At 51.2% G+C, this 22,673-nt stretch overlaps 1 protein-coding gene across 4 annotated transcripts in view; it reads left to right on the top strand.

The window, feature by feature from the left end:
* Positions 1-18,776, top strand: part of TEAD3 (TEA domain transcription factor 3) — a 57,326-nt gene extending 38,550 nt beyond the window's left edge. The window contains exons 4-14 of one of the 4 annotated variants that reach the window (XM_073319794.1): positions 1,370-1,432; positions 1,558-1,620; positions 5,147-5,158; positions 5,734-5,871; positions 6,326-6,369; positions 7,224-7,285; positions 9,360-9,493; positions 9,883-10,056; positions 11,694-11,834; positions 12,398-12,550; positions 13,918-18,776. In XM_073319794.1, the coding sequence (XP_073175895.1) occupies positions 1,370-1,432; positions 1,558-1,620; positions 5,147-5,158; positions 5,734-5,871; positions 6,326-6,369; positions 7,224-7,285; positions 9,360-9,493; positions 9,883-10,056; positions 11,694-11,834; positions 12,398-12,550; positions 13,918-14,031 (1,098 nt within the window). In that variant the 3' untranslated portion in view covers positions 14,032-18,776. The remainder of the gene's footprint in view (positions 1-1,369; positions 1,433-1,557; positions 1,621-5,146; positions 5,159-5,733; positions 5,872-6,325; positions 6,370-7,223; positions 7,286-9,359; positions 9,494-9,882; positions 10,057-11,693; positions 11,835-12,397; positions 12,551-13,917) is intronic. The other 3 variants (XM_073319795.1, XM_073319796.1, XM_073319793.1) reach the window with 3 other exon arrangements.
* The last annotated feature ends 3,897 nt before the right edge of the window (positions 18,777-22,673 follow it).

Here is a 22,673-nt window from a genome sequence, read left to right as displayed (position 1 = left end):
GAATGCTCTCTTTAACCTGTATTAAGTGCATATCTGTTTCACCGGGTGTTTAAGTGTGATGCTCGGAGTACCTTTCCCCAGCCTGGAGAAGAGCTCTGTGTGGTTTGGAGGTTTCTCTCTCTCACCAACAGAAGTTGGTCCGATAAAAGCTAGCACCTCGCCCCCCTGGGACCAACACTGCTATAACGACACTGCACGCACCTGATTTTCCAGGGTTGACAGCTCTCAGTGACCTCAGTGAGGGTTGTGGATTCTCACAAAAGCAGCCGCCTTTTATTTAAATGCCCAGACTTGGGGCTTGTCTACGCTTGACAGCGCTTCCGTGTAGACACTCAATGATGCCAGGGGTTCTGTCAGCGTAGTTAATCCATAAGAACGGCCAGACTGGGTCAGACCAAGGGTCCATCTAGCCCAGTATCCGGTCTTCCAACAGTGACCAGTGCCAGGTGCCCCAGAGAGAATGAACAGAACAGGGAATCATCAAGTGGTCCATCCCCTGTCGCCCATCCCCAGCTTCTGGCAAACAGAGGCGAGGGACACCATCCCTGCCCACCTCCCTGAGAGGCAGTAGCTAGGTCGATGGAAGAATTCTTCTGTCTGCCAAGCACTGTCTACACCAGGGGTCAGGGGGGCATAACGACATTGCCCCGGGGGATGGATTTTTCCCAGCCCTGTGTGACGTAGCTGGGTCGACTTCACTTTTTTGAGTGAACCTGGCCCTGAAAATTTTTGCCTATGTTTTTCCTCCTCTTTGCACAGCACAATTCACAGAGAGGTTGGGGAGCCTGCCGGAGTCTGTTCCAGCATCTTCCATGGAATTATTAGCTATGCTGCAATTGCAGGGCCATATTCCGCCAGGCATGGATTGGCATGGCCATGTGGAAGGGCAAAATTTGCCTTTCAGAAACTCCCTCCATGACAGTGACGCACGAGAAGGAAAGAGCCCGGGCTGAGCGTGCCAGGCTGGCGGTTAGAGAAACCATCTCTATGTTGGTCAGATGTGTGCCCCCTTTGCTTAGAAGCCGCCAACAGCCTTGGCGTCCACACCACCGTTGGTTGCAGAGTTAGAACCACACTGCAAAATGAAACGAGAGGGGTGTGCTCGCAGGGCACATGCCGCTCTGTGGGACAGATCCTCGGCTGGCCTAAACCGGTGTAACGTTTACACCAGCTGAGGATCTGGCCCAATATTTTTGGCCACTGGTGATCGCATTCCATAGGAGGAGTGCTAGTTCTCCAGAACCTCGGCCAGGCCAGGAGCCTCCGCTGACCCGCAGGCTGGCCCCGTGTATCTCGAGCGCAGCGGAGTGCGGGATCATGTCTTCATTCTCTTTGTGTTTTCCTTTTTGAACGGCTTGGCGGGCATTAGGTGTCCAGCCATATACAGGTTCTAGCTCGGAAGAAGGTGCGGGAGTACCAGGTTGGCATTAAGGTACGTTGGAGACCCTGCCCATGCGTCCGTGGTGTGTGAGCATGGGGCAGCCCCTCTCCTTCCTCTCCTCTGCTCTGGTTGACGGCTCTGCTGTTTTCCCCTCTCCTTCTGCTTTCTCTCTGCAGGTCTCTAGCCACTTGCAGGTTCTAGCCAGACGGAAATCTCGCGAGATTCAGTCCAAGCTGAAGGTACGCGCTCCCCGGCTTCCCCCCACCTCCCGCTTGCCCCCGAGCAGTGGCCGTGCTGACAACTAACACCCTCAGCTCTGTGGTGTGCTGCTTTCTCTTTCCTTTTTATGTCTTTCCCCGACTCCCTTCGTTCCTGGAACCAGACACTCCCTGGGGAAGGAGTGGCAGGAAGAGACTGCAACAGGATCTCTCCAGCTGGAGAGTCTAGCTAGGAAGCTCCTGAGGTCAGATAGAGGCCTCCCTGGGGAACCTCTTCCCGTGTGCCCTTTGCAGGATGGTGAGCGCTCTGCCCATGTTGGGACCTGCTTTGCATGGAGCGGGGAGTGTAGGGTTGGTAGGTTGCAAGGGCTGGCCAGAGCCTGAGTATCCCAAAGGCAGTAACATAGCGAGCAAGGCTCTTAGGCTTTCCCCTTAGTGCTCTTCCTCCTTCCCACAAGCTCTTGCGCTGGGCAAGGCTCTGCATGTTTCCCTGTAGCTGGGAGAGTCAGGGCCTCCCCCAGGCTGCAGAGATGCATCAGAAGTTGGCCCCTGCAGGACCGTGAGGGAGCAGTGCAGGCTGGAGCCTAACCTAGCTAGGTGCTGCTCCAGACGAGTTTAGTAGCACTGGGCTAGGGGGTCAGGACAGCATGCTGGGCACCTCCCCAGTTGAAGCCATAACGTCCAAGGAGCGGGAATGAGATGCAGAGCCCACACCTGTGGCTGAGGCTGGGGGCCCGGAGCAAGGGGCTTTGCAGGGTGATGCTCCCCCAGCAGATGCTGATGCTCATGAGTTGGTCCCATGGCTGTGCAGAGTGATGCTGTCCCAGCTGGTTCTCGTGCACTCAGGCTGCGTGGGCCACTCTGGCCCAGAGAGTGTTGAGCTGCTCAGGCTATGGGGCCCGCACACTGTGACGCTGCCCCCCACCCCTCCCCATAAGGAGACACGGGGGTGTTGGGGCCTGTGCTTCTAGTCTGTAGGGGGACAGTCGGGCTGTGGGACCAGCACAGGGAGATGCCGGGTGGGGGATAGTTGAGCCACTGGGCTCATACGGTGGGGCATACTCGCTAGTGCAGGGATACTCAGCCAGGAGCTTTGGGGGCTTCCCATGGAGACCCTGCTCCAGTTCATTCTGGCTGCCTACAGGTCATGCTAGGGATCCAGGAGCCAAGGGAGCAGAGCAAGGATAAAACTGGAATGTTGTCTCTTCTCTGGTTGGCTTTTCTTTCTCTCCTTCCCTCTTTCTAAGTGGAGTTTGACTAACCTTTCAGTAACCGTTTCCACTGTGTGTTCTCTGTATTGTTGTTTGCTGGGTGCCAGAGGCACATGTGGGTGGGGTGGTGTCACAAGGCAGGGTGCGGGGAGGGGTTTTGCAACTGAAGCTGAAACGAAAGTTCTCGTCAGGATGTTCCTCCTTTGGTGGTGGTTGTTCATTTTGTTTTGTGGGAGCCCCACCATCGGGGCCCCATTGTGCCAGGCACGGCACACGTGCACACGCTTAACTAAAAGACCCTGCCCTGAAGAGCTCGAGTAGGAGACGAGAGACAACAGGTGGATGCCGCAAACAGAGGGGAAGAACGCACCATAATAGTGCAATAACTATGATTAGCCTGCACGGCGCAGGGGCCGCTCCCAGGTGACGGAGAAATCTCTCTGCTGGTCCATATGCATTTGTTTGTTCCAGTACCCTCTGTCTTCCTGTCCCATTTAACAAGTCCAGGCAGAAAATCCCTGTAGAATTTAATAGGGAATTCTGTCCCTACTGTAGAGTCTAGAGGATTGTTCAGAAGAACCTAGAGAGAGGCTCTGGCTTGCTGTTAAATTCTAGTATAGGGTTTGGGAGTCATTTCTATAGCTCCCTATCAATTTAGTCCCTATTAAATTCCATCTGACTTTTCCATAAGGACAGTAACTCCTCTGGCCCCTGGGGACTCTCAGTAACTGGTGCGGAAGGAGGCTGTACTTGACAAGCCCTGCTTACTCCGTTACAAGGGGCACTTGAGGGCAATTTTGAAAGGGCCAAAAGGGCCTCTGTGTGGAACAGCCGTATCTCCATTTTGTGATCCTCTTTGAATACAGCCTTTCAGTTCTCACTATGCCTCAAACGTGTGTTCGTGCACATTGCTTTTATGCTCCCCACGTACAGGACTGTGTAATATTGATTTTTAAAATACATCCATCTCCTGAGTCTCTGGGGGCTCTTAAAATTGGTTCAAAATGAATTGGCCAATCAAGCCTCAAGTTAAGCTCTGAGGCGGAAAAGCAATATATGATCTGATGATCAGGGCATACATATGTAATAAGCACACTGGGACAGTGGTTCTCAAACTTTTTTACTGGTGACCCCTTTCTGATTGCGACCCCCCCCCTTATAAATTAAAAACACTTCTAAATATATTTAACACCATTATAAATGCTGGCGGCAAAGCGGGGTTTGGGGTGGAGGCTGACAGCTCGTGACCCCCTGAGGTGTCCCGACCCCCAATTTGAGAACCCCTGCGCTAGGATGACCACAGATGTGCTGGGAAAGATTGCAGAACCCTCTGTTCCTGCTGAGTGAGCCAAATAGTTATTGCTAAAAGAAAACCTTGCTCCTTTTGCCAGTTGCCTCATATAAACACACAGACATCTAGGGACAGATTTTCTAGTGTTCCGCAACCATTGCACTGGGCCCGTCTGAAAATGTGGCCACTTCGATTTCCTGGTTTTAACCCTCTCCCTCCTATGGCTCCTTCCCAATGACCCTGGAGCTGAGCATGATAAGCAGAGGTTATTTTTGACGCCTGTTTTCTCATTTCACTTTGCCAGCTTTAAAACTTTTAAGAGATGGTGAATGGGAAAGGCTTGATTATATTCAAAACACAGAAGATCCAATAGCCCAAATGAGGATCTATGTGCAGGCCTGGAAATTCACAAATCAATCCGTCGTAAAACAGCTGAGAATCATTTCCTCCTACTCATCCCTTTAAATCCCCTCTACCCAGCACTCTTCCCGCTCCTATCCCCGCTCAGATCTACATGCACACATCCACTCAGTTCCCAACCAAGTACATGGTTTCCACCTTCACCACCCCCACTATAAAAATGGTCCCAGCGCCCCTGTTTGCATACAGCCATGCACATCTCATTCCCCGCCTTTCTGCTGTGTGCACATATAGAACCGTTGCTGGTGCATACGTCACACACGTACATGTGTGAGCTGGGTAAGGTTGCTTCGTGCCCAGCCAGCCCGGGGCTCCCTAGCCACAGCTTCACGTACGAGTGCAGCCTATTCTGGTATTTCACTGGCGGCCCGTGCGCTACTCAGTGGGGCCTAACTGAGAAGAGGTTACCAGCCTGCACGGATCTGTTGTGCCCATTCCCAGGGAGACCAGGTCCATTAGAAACCACCCAGGTTTAGATCTGGTTTGTTTCCAAAGTCAAACCCGTCTTTCCTTGGTTCTTCGAAGGGTCAGTATGTTAATGACTCCTATAAGGGTGCAGACGAGCCTCTGCTCTGGGATTGTTGCAAACATACTAACCGTTGCTATTCCTTTCTTTTACGTACAGGCCATGAACTTGGTAAGTAGTGCTTGAGTTTGCAGTTACTTTCTTTAAACTTCTCTTTATCCCTTTAATATTCCCTGGCCCTCTCCCATGAACTGAGACCCCCCGCCCCCAAGGAAAAATCCCTGGTATCAGTGACTCGTTGGGGGGGGTGTTTTCTCTCTGAGTCAGGACCCAACCAGTACTACTAAAGGTGCCCTCTCACATGTGAGACTTAAAACCGAGGCCCGGGCCACTTGTGCTCGACAATCCCTTGGGATGTTAACATGAGCAAATTCCAGTCTGGGTGGTGGGGGGTGGTTTCTGTTCTCCTTCCCAAGTTCTCCCTGCTGTTTCATTATTCTCCGTGACTTCCTGTCCTAAACTGTTGTGTAACAATGCATGGCAATGATAAACAGCTGCCATGCTCCACCCCAGAGGTGGCTGCATCTCAGGGGCAGTTGAAGGGCTCCCTTTGCGTGTATAGATCCAGTTTGTAAAGTGTGTTGGGCTCCTTTGCACTGAAGGGGGTAATCGGGGTCAGTCTGTCTGCGTCCCTGTCAGTTTGGGTTGGTAACCATGCTTTCTGTTCCTCCTCTCCTCTCTCAAAGGACCAGGTCTCGAAGGACAAGGCCCTTCAGAGTATGGCCTCCATGTCATCCGCACAGATCGTATCCGCCAGCGTCTTGCAGAACAAACTCAGCCCTCCTCCTCCTCTTCCTCAGGCGGTCTTCTCTGCTCCCCCCAGGGTAAGGGACTCTGCTCTCCCCAGGTGGAAGAAGGCTCTCCTTGTGTTCCCAGCCCAGCAGGATCTGCCACATGGAATGAGCTAGGAACACTATCTAGGAAGGAGGTTGCAGGCTCACCTGCCACACTGGGACTTGATACAGGGAACAGCAGGGGAGGGGTGGCTGCAAGGAAGCTCACAGCTACTCCAGTCCTAGGCTGTCTCGACAGGCGGCTTTGTTGAGGAAAGGGACAGGAGACTTGACCCTTGGGGAGCTCACAGCTACGACATTCCCCTAGAGGATTTCTTGCCGAAGACGCAGTTTCCAGGTTGGCTGTAGACTTGTGTGTAACCTTAAAGCCCCTCGAGCTGTTTAGTAACCTGCTCAAAGGGGCAGTAAGATGTGTCGTAGGGTGTTGGGATGTGCTGCTGTTAAGTCCCTGACTATTCCTTTGTGTGTGCTTTTGTTTCCCCAGTTTTGGAGCGGGTCTATCCCAGGACAGCCTGGACCCTCTCAGGAGTAAGTAAAGAGGCACCTCAAGTCTCAATCAGACCGTATTTATGGCTGCTGATGCTTTAATATGACTTGGTTTTCTCCCCCCAAGTTCCTGTGTCAGTCAGAGGTCAGGAAAGCAGTGTGCTGTTACGGGGAGAGCAGGGACTGGGGGGCCAGGTCTCCTAGGTCCTATGCCCAACTCTGCCAGCTTAGGCAAATCACTGGTGTGCATGTTTTTAAATCTGCATGTGAGCAGTGTGTGGAGAACAACCTGATGCATGCAGCCGGCTCCCGTGTAGTCAGGAGAGGGTCAGAAACCTGTGTGCAGAACTCCCCACTACCTCTGGGGTGGGGGATGGGGAACATTTGTCTGGCCCCTGCCCAGGCTGAGTGTGTTGATGGATGAAGGACTGCTGTATCTCTGGCCTGGGGCTGTGGCGATGATCCACCAACATCTGGCTGCTAATGACTTGCTCCTGATGATCTCTGGGGTCCGGCCAGCGCTGGTGTCTGGCTGATGGCTGTGTGCACTGAGAATGTGGGCCTCCGGATGAGCTGCATTTATACTAGACTAAGGGGGTGTGTCGGGAGGGAGGATTGGACATATCCCAGTTGCTGGGGGAGAGTGGTGGGAGGGGCACAGAAGGCCTCTTCATTTGGGGAGGAGAGAGCGGGGCAGGCAGATGTAGGGAGATGAGAATTAGCAGTTGCTCTCTGTGTGCGTGCGCAGAGGCACACTGTGTGGATTTGGATATAGATGTTCTTGTCTTAATTGTCCAGGAAGCTCCATACGGAGAGGAGGTGGGGCAGGGGGGTGGGAGGACGCTTTATAAACGAGATTCGCATTAACCTGCCTAACGATGCACTTTGTTTTTCAGCATTAAACCATTTGCACAACCAGCCTACCCCATCCAGCCACCAGTGCCTCCATCACTAGCCAGTAAGTGGGTCACTTTCACTGGTGGCCAGGTTTTCACCTCTTCCGCATCGAGGCGCAGAGATATTCGTTTGCTTGCCTTAATTGCCCTGCCCTTGGCTCCTCCCCCAGAGGAAAACTCCACCACCCCAGCTTCTGCCCACTGCTCATGTGGATGTTCACATATGCATCTCTGTGTCCTTCTGCTATGGCCGCCCGAGCTCTAACTTCTGAGGGGCTGTTTCCTCCTCTTCCCATCCCCTCCTGCACCAGGGATTCCCACTTGACAGCAGAATTGTCTCTCTTGCATCAGAGGCGCCACCTTGAGAACTGGTCCCCCACCTGCCCCAAGCCTAAGATACTAGGGTGTCACCTCCGCATCATAGTCTGTAATTCACCAGGATGCAAAGCTCCCAAGACTGCCCCTGATCCTGAGTCTCCGCAGCCCGCTGAGACGAGAACCTGCCCTGTTTAATTCTGTTATGAGCAACGCTCTGCCGCCCGGTGGGCCCAGAAAGAAAGCAGCCTCCCGGCACACCCACTGACCCTTCAGCCTTTCCAAAGGTAACACAGCGTGGCTCTTTATCCCTCCCTTGTGGCTAGACCACATATAGAGATTAGTGTGTCTGCTACTGCTTCCAAGGTAAGGGAGTCTGTTCTTTAGCCCACGCTGTAGAGGCTCATGATCTTGGCTCCAGAAGTCCTAGGTTCAACCCTTGTGGGTAACCCAGCCAGCGGCGTTGTTACATATTGAACAAGAAACACAGGTGGAAATCCCCCGTTATCACAAAGTGTAATCTCATTAGCCAGGAAGACCAGTTAGCCACAACAGATCCCAGGAGGGCTGGTAGCCAAGACCAGTGTTCCTCTAAGGCAGTGGTTCTCAACCTTTCCAGACCGCTGTCCCCCTTTCAGGAGGTTGATTTGTCTGACGTATCCCCAAGTTTCACCTCACTTAAAAACGACTTGCCTACAAAAGCAGACATAAACATACAAAAGTGTCACAGCCAGGGGTACTGAGAAATGGCTGACTTGCTCATGTTGACCATGTAACGATAAAATCAATCCATTGGAATATAAATATGGTGCTTACATTTCAGAGTATGGTGTATAGAGCAGGTTCTTGTCTGTATGAAATTTTTAGATTGTACTGACTTTGCTAGAGCTTTTTCTGTAGCCTGTTGTAAAACTAGGCAAATAGCTGGATTATGTGACGTACCCCCGGAAGACCTCTGCGTACGCCAGGGGCAGCATACCCCTGGTTGGGAACCACTGCTCTAGGGGAAGGGAGGGCAATTGTTATTGACAGTGCTGCGGTGCTGACGCCCCTCGATCAAGAATCAAAGCCTCGTGGTGTTAGGTGCTGTGCGTGTGTGTAATTTAAATAACCGTCAGCCCCCGTCCCCAGAAGTTGACCATCTTAGCAGGGATGGGAGAGTGGGGGATTTCCCTGGTGGGACAGGCCTCTGTTTTCCCCCAGTGTTCACAGAAAGAGCGAAAGGCTTAAACGCGCAGACCTCGGTCTGGAGCTGATGTGGGTCTCACATATCCAAAGGGAGTCAGCAGCACGGGGGGTCAGCGTGGGCAGGCTGAGAGTCGGACTGAGCTGTACGCCAGGGGGAGCTCCCTGGCAATGCTAACGAGCTGTGGCTCTGTATCCCTCTCTAGTGGTAGACCACATAGAGAAGTGTGTGTGTCTGCCACTGGACTAGGCCCCCAAGGAAGGGGGTTGGCAGCCCCATTGCATGACACTTCTAGAGCCAGGCTGGAGGTCCCCGCCAAATGCCCCGCTCTTACGGCGCTCCAAGTTATCGTGTGTGCGCTACGATGCGGATGGAAACCGCTGTCCATGTTCATGCCGTCACCGCAGCTTACGTACTGCATGTCAAGTCAGTGCACAGCAAACCTGCCATCTAGACCTGCCCTTAGCGTAGGAAACCAGCCCAGCGTCGGCTAGGAGGAAGGGCAGCTGGGCTTGCGGAGACCTGCCAGATCTCTTTCCGCATCGACGTTGCGGGCACAGGTTTCCCTGAGCTTCCCCAGGGGAGTGGTGGGTTATCCCATGGCTTGCTGGATGGTCTCTCCTTCTCCGTTCTAGGTTACGAGCCCCTGGCTCCTCTCCCACCGGCTGCCTCAGCCGTGCCCGTCTGGCAGGACCGCACCATCGCCTCCGCCAAGCTGCGGCTCCTGGAGTATTCAGCGTTCATGGAGGTGCCGCGGGATGCTGAAACGGTAACCCTGTGGGGGGCGCTGGGAGTTTTGACCCCTCACCCTGCCCTTCCAAATAGACTGACGGGGATGGGGATCCCAGAGAGCAGAGGGGACATTTCTGCTGTCCCTATGCTTCTTAGCACCAAGCATCGGTGCCCAGGGACAGGTCTGGTGTCCCCCAGAGCTGTCCCTCCTATGCCCCTGTGCAGCAGAGGGGAGTGGAGAATGATTCTAGGCATAGCTTGGGTCCCTGTGATCTCTTAGCCCAGGCGGTGATGGGAGGCTGGAGGGCTCTGGGTTCCGGCGTCTGACACAGCATCACCGTAGCGGCTGTGGTTCCGTGGTGTGCATGCATCTAGGGCAACCGATGACAGCTCCCACATCGCTGACCCTTCCTGCTTCCTCTACAGTATAGCAAACACCTCTTCGTGCACATCGGGCAGACGAACCCCTCATACAGCGACCCCCTGCTGGAGGCCGTGGACATCCGTCAAATCTATGACAAGTTCCCTGAGAAGAAGGGGGGCCTGAAGGAGCTCTACGAGAGAGGACCCCAGAACTCCTTCTTCCTTGTCAAGTTCTGGGTAAGAACCATGCTCCCACCCTCCCCACAATGCCCAGCTGTGTGTCTAGAGCCCCTCGCAGATGCTCCCACACACTGTGGTGGGCAGGAGCTGGCAAACCTGTTTGTACAATGATCTGAGTCGAGCCAGAAGAAGTTTGTTCCCCGGCAGAAGCCAGGGTGGCAGCTGGCAGCTGTGGACAGACATGCAGGGGCTTTTATCAGCCGTATCACCTCGGGGGTGATGCTGCCTGTCCTTACAAGCCACACCAGCTTGGGTTGGGTCCAGGCTTGGGTGGGAGATCTTCCAGGGTCACTAGAAACGGCAAGAACAGGTGTGGGTGAGTCGGAAGATGGGCACACTTCCTTCCCAAGTCAGTGCAGTGCTGGGAGGGGGGCTGTGTTGGCAGGGGGCTCTTCCCTCTAAGGCACTGCTGAACTCAGTGACGTGCCATCTTCAAAGCTGTCATTTCAGCCCCAGCCACGTGCTTCTGCCTCCCACTGCAGCCAGTCTCCCCATGATCCCCCAGGCTCCAGCCTTCACTGGAACGTCAGCCCTGCTCAACGAGTGTGGAGGGGGTGGGGAACAAAGGTGCAGCCGACACTGTTGGCACAGGAGGGAGACCGTCCCTCATCCTGTAAGCAGTGGGTCAGTCTGCTCTCTGTCCCTCTCTGCCTGCAACCCCGGGCCTGGGAAGAGGGGGCATGAAGAGCCCCTGGAATTGTATCCCCCTTCCAGCCTGGGAACAGAGAGAAGAGGTGCCCATTCCAGTCGCCCTCCCTCCCCCCCAGGCCCAGGAGCGGGAGGAGAAGAGCCTTTGGAGCTGCAGGGAGGGCAGAACTGATGTGGGGGCTGGGAGGGGAGGGCCAAGTAATTAATTGCTGAGCTGGAGGAGGGGCAGGTGGTGGGGAGCAGGGAGGCATGAAATGAATGAGTTAGAATGTGGGGGTTGGAGAGAAGCTGGAAGCTCTGAGCCATCAGGGAGCAACGTCTCTCCCACAGGGGGGCAAAAATCTCCTTCCTCTATACGTTTGGGGGAGCTAGCTGCACTAATTGCCTCCACCCCACACACGCTGGTGCGGCATGAGGGAGTTCAAAAATCAAGACCGACCAAAACACACGCTATCTTTTAAAAGTCTCCTGGTTTGGGGCGGGGTGGGTGGGTCTGAATCCAGATTTCTGACCTCTTAGCGTTGTCGGTACTGTGTCCTCCTGAGACAGGAACGGCCTCAAGGGTGAGGACCTTGGTTTTCAGATCCGGCAGCAGTGTTTGCAAGAGCAGAGGTATTTAGCTCTGATGTCCTGGCCAAATGCCAACAGAGGTAACTACCTCCTGCGTCCCTCAGTTCTCTCCCCAGCCCGCTGGGCTGCAGTGGCTTATATGGTATTTTCTGCTTCCTATCCTAACCTAGCATGCACTCCTGCAGCACGCTGTTCAACAGCTTCTGTCTTTCTCCCCAGACGTGGTTGCATTTCAGGAGGGGCTGACGTGCTCTCTGTGCCTTCAGTCCGTCGAGAAAGATGGTATTTCTGTAAATCAGTGACTTTTTTTTACCTCCAGGTCTCTGTCCCTGAAAGCTCCACATTCTGGACCTTCCCGCCTCCAGCCAAAGCTTAGCTCAATTCCTGGTAACGCCCTCCCTTTCCCTCTGCTTTAGGCGGATCTGAACAGCACGATCCAGGACGGTCCTGGGACCTTCTATGGTGTGAGCAGCCAGTACAGCAGCGCAGAGAACATGACCGTCACTGTCTCCACCAAGGTGTGCTCCTTTGGGAAGCAAGTCGTCGAGAAGGTAGAGGTGAGTCCCACGCCCATGAGGGAGTGCAGGCTAGTGGCTAGAGCACGAGCCGGTGAGTCAAGCCTCCATTTCCAGTTCTGCAACTGGCTCCCTGTGTCCTTTGATGAAGTCACTGTCCCTCTGTGCCTCCGCTTCTCCATCTGTAAAATGGGGAGGGTACCTACCTTTCTGGGAATTCAGAGCTGAATTAATAGAGATCTGTGCCGTTATTAATTATCATAGGAACGTGCAGTGCTGTGTCACAGGTAAAATGTGCCAGATGCTAACAGAATCCAGCCCCAAAGAGCTAACAGCCTTAAAGGCACGATTGAGTGGAAATAGCTGGATGAAAGCTGCTCCTTAAACAGATCTGGGAGCATCTAGTACCTGAGCTAGTAAATTTCAGCCTTCTGCAGTGATGATATCCCAGTTCGCTTAGACTCATGCTGCAGATCCCAGTGTCTTTGCTACCTACATCGTCCGTCCTGCATGCTCCTACTCCCGCCCGCTCCCTTGCACACTCTGACAGCAGCCACGTGCTAACTGTGTAGTAACACTGAGCACCTGGATCTATTCTTCTGCAGACAGAGTACGCACGGCTGGAGAATGGCCGGTTTGTCTATCGAATCCATCGATCCCCCATGTGCGAATACATGATCAACTTCATCCACAAACTCAAGCATCTCCCGGAGAAGTACATGATGAACAGCGTCCTGGAGAATTTCACCATCCTGCAGGTACCCGACGTTGCCTCCTTTCTTCTTCCATCCCCATTCTCCACTTCCAGGCTCACCATTCATAAGTGACGCATGACTTACTGATGACCACAATCATATGACCACCCTTTGTTGCATGTCGGTGCAAATCCCCTCCCCCGCATGGTTAAGACTGAAGATGTCCCCCCCATTATAGACCAGGGCCTAAACTTTCAGAAGTGACTAGTTATTCTGGGTGCACTCTTTGGGTTGCCTTAAAGAACCACGATAGTCAGACAGTGCTGAGCACCTGCCCTCTGGAAATCAGGCTTGTTTAAGGTTGGGCACCTAAAATTATTTTGAAAACACAGGCTCTAATTTCTTCAAAGCCATTTCCTGATCGAACCAGCTTTCCTAGAACCTAGAATTTTTACAGGCCACATCTTGTGCCGAGGTGGCACTTTGGGGAAAGTTTGAGGCAAAATCACAACTGGATTTTGAGAGAGGTTTTTTTGGGGGGGTGAGGCGGGTTAATCCTTTTTTGTTCACACGAATTTTATCCTTCTAAAGTGCGTGTGTGTATAAAATACGTTAAAATGTAATGTGACTAGACACTATAGAGACACCCATATTAATAAATATATATGCAGCTGTGTACCCCGATACACGTAATTCACTGGAGCTGGTCACAAAATAGTCCTCAAAACAAATACTGTTTAGATAAAACTGAAATTTTCTGAGAAATTGTGTCGATTTCAATGCCATTTCCCACTGAAAATTTATTTTCCAAATGAAATTTCTTTTGGAAATGTTTGTTTTGAAATGTATTTGTTTATTTGTAGATTTTATCATTTGCACATTATTTCATGACCGGTACTAATAGTGTAAAATATGCTACGCTATGTCAAGTCATAGCCTAATCTGACATCACATGTCGTTATAGATTCTTACATGTCTTATCAGAACTAATGTAAAAAAAAAAAAAGTAATATTAAAAACATTTTAAACATCATATACATTTCTAAAGAAAAATTTCACTTTGAAATAAAATTTCAACATTTTTCCAACACTACTTTTTGGGGGCGGAATTTCTGTTTCATGGGAAGTTTTGAAAATATTTGTTTTTGTTCCGGTTCAGAACGAAAACAAATTGTAAAGTGTCAAAAATGTCCCATGAAACAAAAGTTTGGCATTTGCACCAGCTCTAGATTTCACCTATGTTGTACTGGGGTAAGTGGCTTGACAAGGTACAAGCCAGCGGAGACTCGGGGGGTGTGTGTGTGTGTGTACATACATGTGGATACAGATCTATAAAATAAATTATCCACATGGTAAAACTGTCCCTTACAAGATAACACAGAACCCATCTCTGGACTCTCCTGACTCCTCTTTCTCTCCTATCCACCCAGGTTGTTACGAATAGGGATACCCAGGAAACCTTGCTCTGTATAGCCTTTGTTTTTGAGGTATCCACCAGCGAGCATGGCGCCCAACACCACGTGTACAAGTTGGTCAAAGACTAGAGGCCCTGTGGGATGGGTAGGGCTTGGGGGGGGGGAGAGGCCTTTGCAGAGAAGCTGCCCATGCAGGATGCCTCGGTGGAAGTCTTTTGAAAACGAGAAAAAGAAAAGCCAAAAAGACTGACTCACAATCAAAGATGTTTTCTACTTAGGAACAATTTTTTTTAAAAAAAGAAGAAGAAGAAACCATAGAGCGAAAGGAGGGGCTCATCCAGAGCTGGAAGGGGAAAGACTTGGCCTTCGTCGTTCCTGAGGCCTACCGCCTGTGTGCCTTTCTCAGCATGCCGTCCTAGAGCAGCATGTTGCCACGTCGACCGACAACCCCTTCTTAATACCCAGATGCACCTCCTTGCTCAGCTATAAATGATCGTGCGTCCCGGCCCAGCTCTGCTTGGCTTCGTTCTGATGAGTGGGTGGTGCTGAAATGGCCTTTCAGAGTGGGATGAGAAAGTGGATGCTGCCTGGTTTATCCAACAAGGCATGGTCTGGTCTGGAAATGGGCAAGGGAAAGGGAGAATTCTTCTGCCCCACTCTTTGCAGTGGGCGATGTGCAAAGCCAGCATGGCCCACAGAGACGCAGGTCAGGTCTTTGTGTGTAACATCCCCATCAGCTAGTTGCAAGAGGGAATGGTGACTGTAAAAAGTGTTATCACAGCAATGGCACTGAGCACTGTGTTTGTTTCAGGAGTGCAGTGATCCTGCAACACTGTCTCTGGAGCTACGGTTATGGAGGTACCCACAGCAGTATGCCTGGCATTATGGTTTGTGTGGGGGCGTTGGTCCCATGGCAGTGTCCCAGGCCTTGGGAATGTGGGTGCATCACCTTGGAGCGTGTGTTGAACCAGTTGAGAGAAGAGGGTCCTAAGTGCATGGCTGTGGGAAGTCAGAGCAGGTGGTGGGAGGGCAGGAAGGTAGCAGAATGACAGGAAGGGGCTCAGCTGGAGAAAAGAGATCTCAGAGGCTATGGAGACCAGCAGTATAATGGCTGTACCCAGGCAGAGTCTGAGAGGCCTGGGGGGGAAAGTCCCTGGGCTGGGAAAGGTGGGATCACCCAGGAAATTCTCAAACATCCCAAACGACTGGAAGCTTTAAGCAGCTCTTGCCGATGCTTTGGCATCTGACTTCATGGCAGAGACGCGGGAAAAGCTTAGACCAAAGCCGGAAGATCAGTTTAGCAGGGTATTAACTTTCCCTATCGCCTCCCATTGCTTTCCTGATCGTTCCTATCTGCAGGCAATGGAGTGGGGTCTACCCATCCACCACAGTGGTACCTTATAACCCACCTCACGTTATCCCCATTAGCAAAATCCACCGATGATGTGAACCACACAACTCCCTGGACTTCAGGGGGTGTCGCATTGGCTGAAATCTGGCCACATGGCTGTGACAAAATGGAAGGTGGTGGTATGGCTGGGGTACAGCTTAAAGGGACACTGCTGGGTAGTGAAGGTCCAAAATGTAGGGTTTGTCATTTAAAGGGGCAGTCGGGAGAGTTGTCCAAACTTGAATGGAAACGTTTTTTTCATAATTTTTTTAAATTAAGTTTTAAAATATGTGTTCTTTTAAAGAGAGAGCATATTTTTAATTGGGGTGGAGCTCTCCTGCCCCTGCAGCTTTTGCAGCCCAGCCTTGTGAAAGTGACTAGAACCAACGTGAAACTGACTCGTACAGTGTCAGTTCAGATGCAGGAACACACCAAGGAGCAAAATAAAAGGTGATGAATGTCGTCCTCTCCTGCTGAAGTACGTAGGAGTTTGGGCTCCCCGCACCATCTGGGCTCAGGCCCAGGAGTTTTTACTCAGTAGTGTTCCTCTAATTATTCATTTGTGGCTTAATAGTAAGTAATAGGGAAGTGGCAACAGGATTGTGTTTTCCCACCCTAATTTACATATGTAAATTTTCCATCTCTTCCTCTTTGGCATTTTCGGTCTGACTTTTTTCAGTTTATGCTTTTCCCTTGCCCCACCTGCCCTTCCCACACTTAACTGCCTCTCCTATGCCCTGTCCAATCCCCACTGAGGGACGTGGCTTTTCCACTGAGGAGCTCAGAGCCTGTCACTGGACATGGGGATTTCCTTTGAGAACTTTGTGACTAACGGGGGGAAGCGATCTGTGGCTGCATTTCGGGGAGGAGGCCGTATAGCAGGAGGGAGTTAGGAGTTGGAACCTGCTTCTTTTGCCACTAAGGCGAGTGAGTCTGGCGGAGGCTGGAGCAAGAGAGAGATCGCTAGCACAAAGAGGGTGAATGGATGGGCCCGCTGATGGCTGGAATCCAAGGGTCCTTGTTGCCCAGCTAGATTAGCTTGTAGGCCTGATCCCAGCGAGGCCGCTGCAAGGGGAGGTCCCAGTGCTGGAAAAATGTCCTTTTTCTAGGAGACTGCAGATCTCTGGAAAGGGGCCCAAAGAGAGCGGGGGTCTTTGAGATGGTGCCTGAAGGAAGAGACTGGCCATATCAGGCAGATGGTGATTGGACAGATCTCAAGGGTTTGGTGCATGTAGGGAGCATAGATGTAGTGGAAGGAGAGCAGGGGGGACACTGTCCTTAGAGTCCTCTCCCTTCCTCCCCATCACTCTGCAGACTTCTCTTCCTTTCTCTGTCTTCAGGAGGGGGCCTACTCCTGATGAAGGGGGACAAGGAGGGGATCTCACAGACATGTGAGCCCTATTGCATTGTGCTGCTTCCTGAACTGGTGGGTTAATGGCTTGTCATTCCATTGCTGCCTTCCTCCCTCTCTCCTGGGAGGAAAGTGAGAGCAGTGCTGGGTTGAGGAGGCAGAAGGGAGGGGAAGGGGATGTTCCTGAGACAGACATTTTGTTGCTTCATACCCTGTCTTTCCCAGTGGACTTAGCCTCGCTTTCAAGAGGCTGAATCTTCAGTTTTGACCCGTTTCTTCTTCCTTTTTATCCCCCTCTGCTCGAGCTAGGGATTGATTAGCATGTTGTTCTGAAGGCTAGATGCCCAGACATTGCTTGGTGGCCAGGTGTACAGTTATTGTATAGCTAGGTAGGCAGGCAGGGAGGGAGGTAGGCAAGTAAGTTATGGGTCTTTGAATCCAATATGGCAGCCCTGAGTTTCTGTGACCGGGGGAAGCTGTCAGGAGCATTGAGGGAATTGTGAAGATTCCAACCCTTGAAGGAAACCATCTGTTGGTCAAAGTTTTTCTAGTACAACATATTTAACTATTCTAATAACATTGCGATTGGTGCCACCTGTGGGCATCCTGGAAACCCCTCCCCGGGGAGTCTTGACGGACACACCCATGCCCGCGTGAGCCGGAGGAGCTGCATGGGACCGTTGACGGGGCGGCCTGTTGGAACCAGAGCAGTAATACGGCAAAGCCCAGTGCACTAGCTCAGGAAACAAACCTTAATGCAGAGCATACACGGCAGTGCTGGGGAGCAAACAGTAGGCGCTGAAGTTCCAAGAACTGATGGTACGTGGGATTCAGAGCGAAGGCGCATGGAGACACCCAGGACTTCCACCCCCGAGTTATTCTGAACCTTGGTCCCCCAGTCCCCCTGGGTGGGTGGAGCAAATGTCCCAGGCTCCCTGTCCCCCTTGGCGTGGGCGAGTAGCTGTCCCCCAGAGTGGCACTAGCTTCGTTCCTAGGAAGATTCAGTCATCGTTGGCTGATTCTCGAAGGCCGAGCACACTGACCTCTGGACACTTCGGCCCATCTCTAGCTGTGGGGTAGGGAGTAGCTGGAGAAAGAGGAGGTGGGGAGCTGCTGTCTGTGCAGTTCAGGAGGGGGAGAATCCTGAATCCCCATAGTCCCTTTCTGTGCCCATGTTCCAGTGGTGGGGAGACCTGGCTGGGTTTCTTATATGTAGCATGTTTGTTTCACTCGCAGATCTAAAACTCTGGGAATTGAGGTTCAACCCTCCCTTTTCCAAGCATTCCCGTCAGCATGCAGAGACACATAACAATGCCCCCCTCTTTCCCTCCCTAACCTGCCTTCCAGACAGAGGGCTCTGTATACACTCCTGCGGCAGGCTCCGGTCCCCTCGCCGAGGGGAGGGTGGGGGGAGTTTGCTCTGCTAGACGAGTTGGGCTTTATAAAAACCCAACACAACCCCGCCCCACCTTTGTGTTTGCCCCGCTCCCACACTGGGCCAGAGCCCTGTTGGAAAGAATCTCTTCTTAAACTGGACTGTTTTATGTTTCTTAGCCCTTCATCTGCAACCCACCCACCTCCCTCCCTTGTAATCTCAGAGCATCATGCAGTAGATCCGCTGCCTAGTTCCCTGGCTGTTCTCACACGCCCTCTGACCTCTGGTTTGCGGACACAAATACACATCCACGTGCTGCCCGTTAGCCCGGCTGCCACTCACTCCTACGGGACAGCGGTAGAGATGCCAAGTGCTTGGCTCTCCCGTAATGGGACTTAAACAGGTACCCAGAGACTCTTAATCAATAACCAAGCCCCTTCCTCTCCTCCTCCCCCATTGTATTTATGAATTTCACATGAAGTACTGTTTTATTTTTTTAAAGACTTTGTAAAGCTTACCAGGGTTATGGTCACCATTTGTAGAGCTGTGTCAGTCCACAATGTAAAACCATTTTTTATGTATTATATTTTTTGTGTATTTTTTTAATCCAGCTGTGATGGGTTGTATCATATATTTGTTGTGTTTACTGGATCTGTCCAACTTCAACAGGGTGAGACAGTGGAGCGCCTACAAAACGATGGGTCTGCTGAAAACCATTAAAATTATTTGTTCATGGGTTGGCTCAACACAGTTCCCGAGCTGGTATTTTTATTGTCTATTGTTTTGAATCATTGCACTGACTAGAGACCCTAACAGAGATCAAACCCCCATTGCGCGAGGTGCTGTACATATACAAAGGAAGAGAGAGCCTTATAAAGAGCCTACAGGCCAAACAGACAAGATAAAGGGACTAGCATCATTCTCATGTTACAAATGTGGGGGATTGAGAGATGCAGTTCCTTTCTCAAAGTCACACAGAGAGTCTGTGTCTGAGCCAGGATTGAACCCAGATGTGGATCCAGTCTTTATCTACATTATCACCCTTCTTCCGATTTTCTATAATCTCTTGGATTGCAGGTGATGGGGTTTTGTTTGGTAAGGGTGCGTTTTTGTTGTTTATCTACTACAATCCATCCATCATCTTCAACAGGCAAGGCACTTACATATTCCTTGCCTTGATTTCCCCAACTGTAAGAGGGGGGAGAACGTTTAGATAAATATCAAGACCTATTTATCAGAGAAGTATTTTTCTTCCTAAATCTTGGGTCATCATTTGTTGCAAGTTTCAGAGTAACAGCCGTGTTAGTCTGTATTCACAAAAAGAAAAGGAGGACTTGTGGCACCTTAGAGACTAACCAATTTATTTGAGCATAAGCTTTCGTGAGCTACAGCTCACTTCATCGGATGCATACTGTGGAAAGTATGAATCCGATGAAGTGAGCTGTAGCTCACGAAAGCTTACGCTCAGATAAATTGGTTAGTCTCTAAGGTGCCCCAAGTACTCCTTTTCCATTTGTTTCAAGAGACCCTAAACCAAGACAGCCGTAAATGTATTGGTACTCACATTCTGAATGTCCGAGGGAGTCTTTCCCTTTTTGGCCATGAATGTCAGAAGTCTGAGAGTCTGTCTGCTTGTTTGTTGTCCCCTATCCCCCTCCCCTTTGAAAACTAAGAGCCCTAAGTGGGGCTAAAAGCATCCCCATCTGCACTGAGTGTCTCCTGGAGACAGGCTACCATGTTGCTGGCCTGGAATCCTTGGGTAGAGGGCTCCCCAGAAAAGATACGATCGCCCTGGACTGAGAGATCTTTTCTACTTAGGCTTCATGGATGCAGAGTGGGTGAAACAGATTGTTCAGATACATACAGTGCACACAATCACCATGCATATATCTATGCCAATGCCAGGCCCGTGCATAGATGGAGACTGGCCAATCCAGGAAGCGTGTAAAGCTACAGCGCTCAGGGCAGTTTTGAAAAAGGCAGGAGAACCTGTGGCCCGACATACCCACAGCTGCCAGCCCTCTGTACCCTGTGCCGTCACTGCACCCACGCAGCCACCCCCATCCCGGCCATCATGGCACCTGCCCAGCTCCTCAGGAGCAGCCCACCAGAGATGAGGAGAGCTCTGGGACCGACTGCTTCATTCTCCAGCTGGTAGATAGGTCTGGGGTAGAATGGGGAGCTGCTATTAGGAGAAGAGGGGCAGGTCTGGAGGGAAAATGGGGGAGGAGGGGAAAAACTGGGATGGGGGGTCATGTGGGATCAAACGAGGGGTGGAGGAAATGTGGGGGGAGCAGACCCCATTGTGTGAGGTGGGGGGGGGAGAATGTTATGGTGGGCCTAGCAACTGGGGTAGGGAGAGGAGTTGATATGGGGGGGCGACTGACAGGGTGGGGAGAGGAGTGATGGTATAGGAGGAGCAGATGGACTCCGTGGACAAGAAGGAAATGGTGGGGGGAGTGAGCAGACCCATGAAATACTCTGGAGGGAGGGAATCTCACTGATCCAGGCCTATGTCCCTGCTTTTATTTATTTGTATTAGTGTAGGGCCTAGGCACTCACTGTGCTAGGCGCTGTACACAAAGGTATTCTCCCCCCCTCCCCCCCTTAATCTACAATCGGATAGCCCCTTAATGACAATCTACTTCTGCTGCTTGGGGAAGGAGGAGCAGGATCAGAGACGTGGATCCTGTACGTGCTCCATCCCCCCCCACCCTTTCCTTCAGGCAATGTTGGGGAAGAGCTGGTCCCTCACTGTGTGCATGTTTCCCCAGTGGAGACGCACAGAACTTGGGAGCTTCAGGGTTAGTATAGTATCAGCTGGGCTGTGGATGGGGTGGTGTTTGGCTAGGGATGGCCTGATAGCCCATTCCTAGCCCCTTGCATGCTATTCTCTGGCTCTCCACTCGTATTTCCACCAGCCTGTGTGGGTGAAACCTCCCCTTGGCCAAGCTGAGCGTCCACACACTGGTTGAAAACAAAAGGAAGTACCTCTTCACCCAATGCACTGTCAACCTGTGGCGCTCCTTGCCAAGGGATCTTGTGAAGGCTAAAAGTATAACTGGGCTCAAAACAGAATTAGATAAGTTCCTGGAGGCTAGGTCCATCAATGGCTATTAGCCAAGGTGGCCAGGGATGCAACCCCATAGTCTCAGGGTCTCTAAACCTCTGACTGCTGGAGACTGGGACTGGATGACTGGGGATGGATCACTTGATAATTGCCCTGTTCTGGTCATTCCCCCTTAAGTATCGGGCACTGTTAGAGACAGGATACTGGGCTAGATGGACCATTGGTCTCTGACCTAGTACGGCCATTATCTTCTTACAATTGGGGCCTTGTCTTGTGTCAGTAAATGCACAGGTGCAAGTTAAACAGATATAACCCGCTTTAAATCAATAAATGTGTCTCCAGCCCTTGAGCTACACTGCTGTGTAAAATCCTGTGTGTAAACAAACCTGAACTGACCCCGCTCTTCCCCTGTCTCCACCTCCAGCATGTTTTCTTTCTTTCTCCATCCCAATCTTTCCTCTTCATTTCCACCTGCCCTCCTGATCTAACCTATTCGGAGACTCATAGATATTAAGGTCAGAAGGGACCATTATGATCATCTAGTCTGACCTCCTGCACAACGCAGGCCACAGAATCTCACCCACCCACTCCTGCAATAAACCTCTCACCTATGTCTGAGCTATTGAAGTCCTCAAATCGTGGTTTAAAGACTTCAAGGAGCAGAGAATCCTCCAGCAAGTGACCCGTGCCCCATGCTACAGAGGAAGGCGAAAAATCTCTAGGGCCTCTTCCAGTCTGCCCTGGAGGAAAATTCCTTCCCAACCCCAAATATGGCGATCAGCTAAACCCTGAGCATAGCGGCAAGATTCACCAGCCAGACACCCAGGAAAGAATTTTCTGTAGTAACTCAAATCCCACCCCATCTAACATCCCATCACAGGCCATTGGCCCTATTTACCATGAATATTTAAAGATCAATTAATTGCCAAAATCATGTTATCCCATCATACCATCTCCTCCATAAACTTATCGAGTCTAATCTTAAAGCCAGACAGGTCTTTTGCCCCCACTGCTTCCCTTGGAAGGCTATTCCAAAACTTCATTCCTCTGATGGTTAGAAACCTTTGTCTAATTTCAAATCTCAGCTTCCCAATGGCCAGTTTATATCCATTTGTTCTTGTGTCCACATTGATACTGAGCTTAAATAATACCTCTCCCTCTCCGGTATTTATCCCTCTGATATATTTACAGAGAGCAATCATATCTCCCCTCAACCTTCTTTTGGTTCGGCTAAACAAGCCAACCTCCTTGAGTCTCCTTTCATAAGACAGGTTTTCCATTCCTCGGATCATCCTAGTAGCCCTTCTCTGTGCCTGTTCCAGTTTGAATTCATCCTTCTTTAACACTGGAGACCAGAACTGCACACAGTATTCCAGGTGAGGTCGCACTCTTCCGAAAAGAGGATTTCAGAAAGTTAGCAGAACTAACCAGCTAAGATAAAAATCAGGGTTTGTGAGAGAGTCAGAACTAATCCACCTCCTTCCACAGTAAGTATCCTGCATATTGGAATGTTTGTAGAAACTTAAACAGAAGGAGCCATTTTGCAAACGTGCATAAAATATAATGTGCAGTCACAAAACTTGGT

This window comes from Lepidochelys kempii, chromosome 21, assembly GCF_965140265.1.
Source record: "Lepidochelys kempii isolate rLepKem1 chromosome 21, rLepKem1.hap2, whole genome shotgun sequence".
Lineage (NCBI taxonomy): Eukaryota > Metazoa > Chordata > Testudines > Cheloniidae > Lepidochelys > Lepidochelys kempii.
The sequence above is the reverse complement of the archived record's forward strand: the minus strand, read 5'-3'. Positions and strand labels throughout refer to the sequence as shown.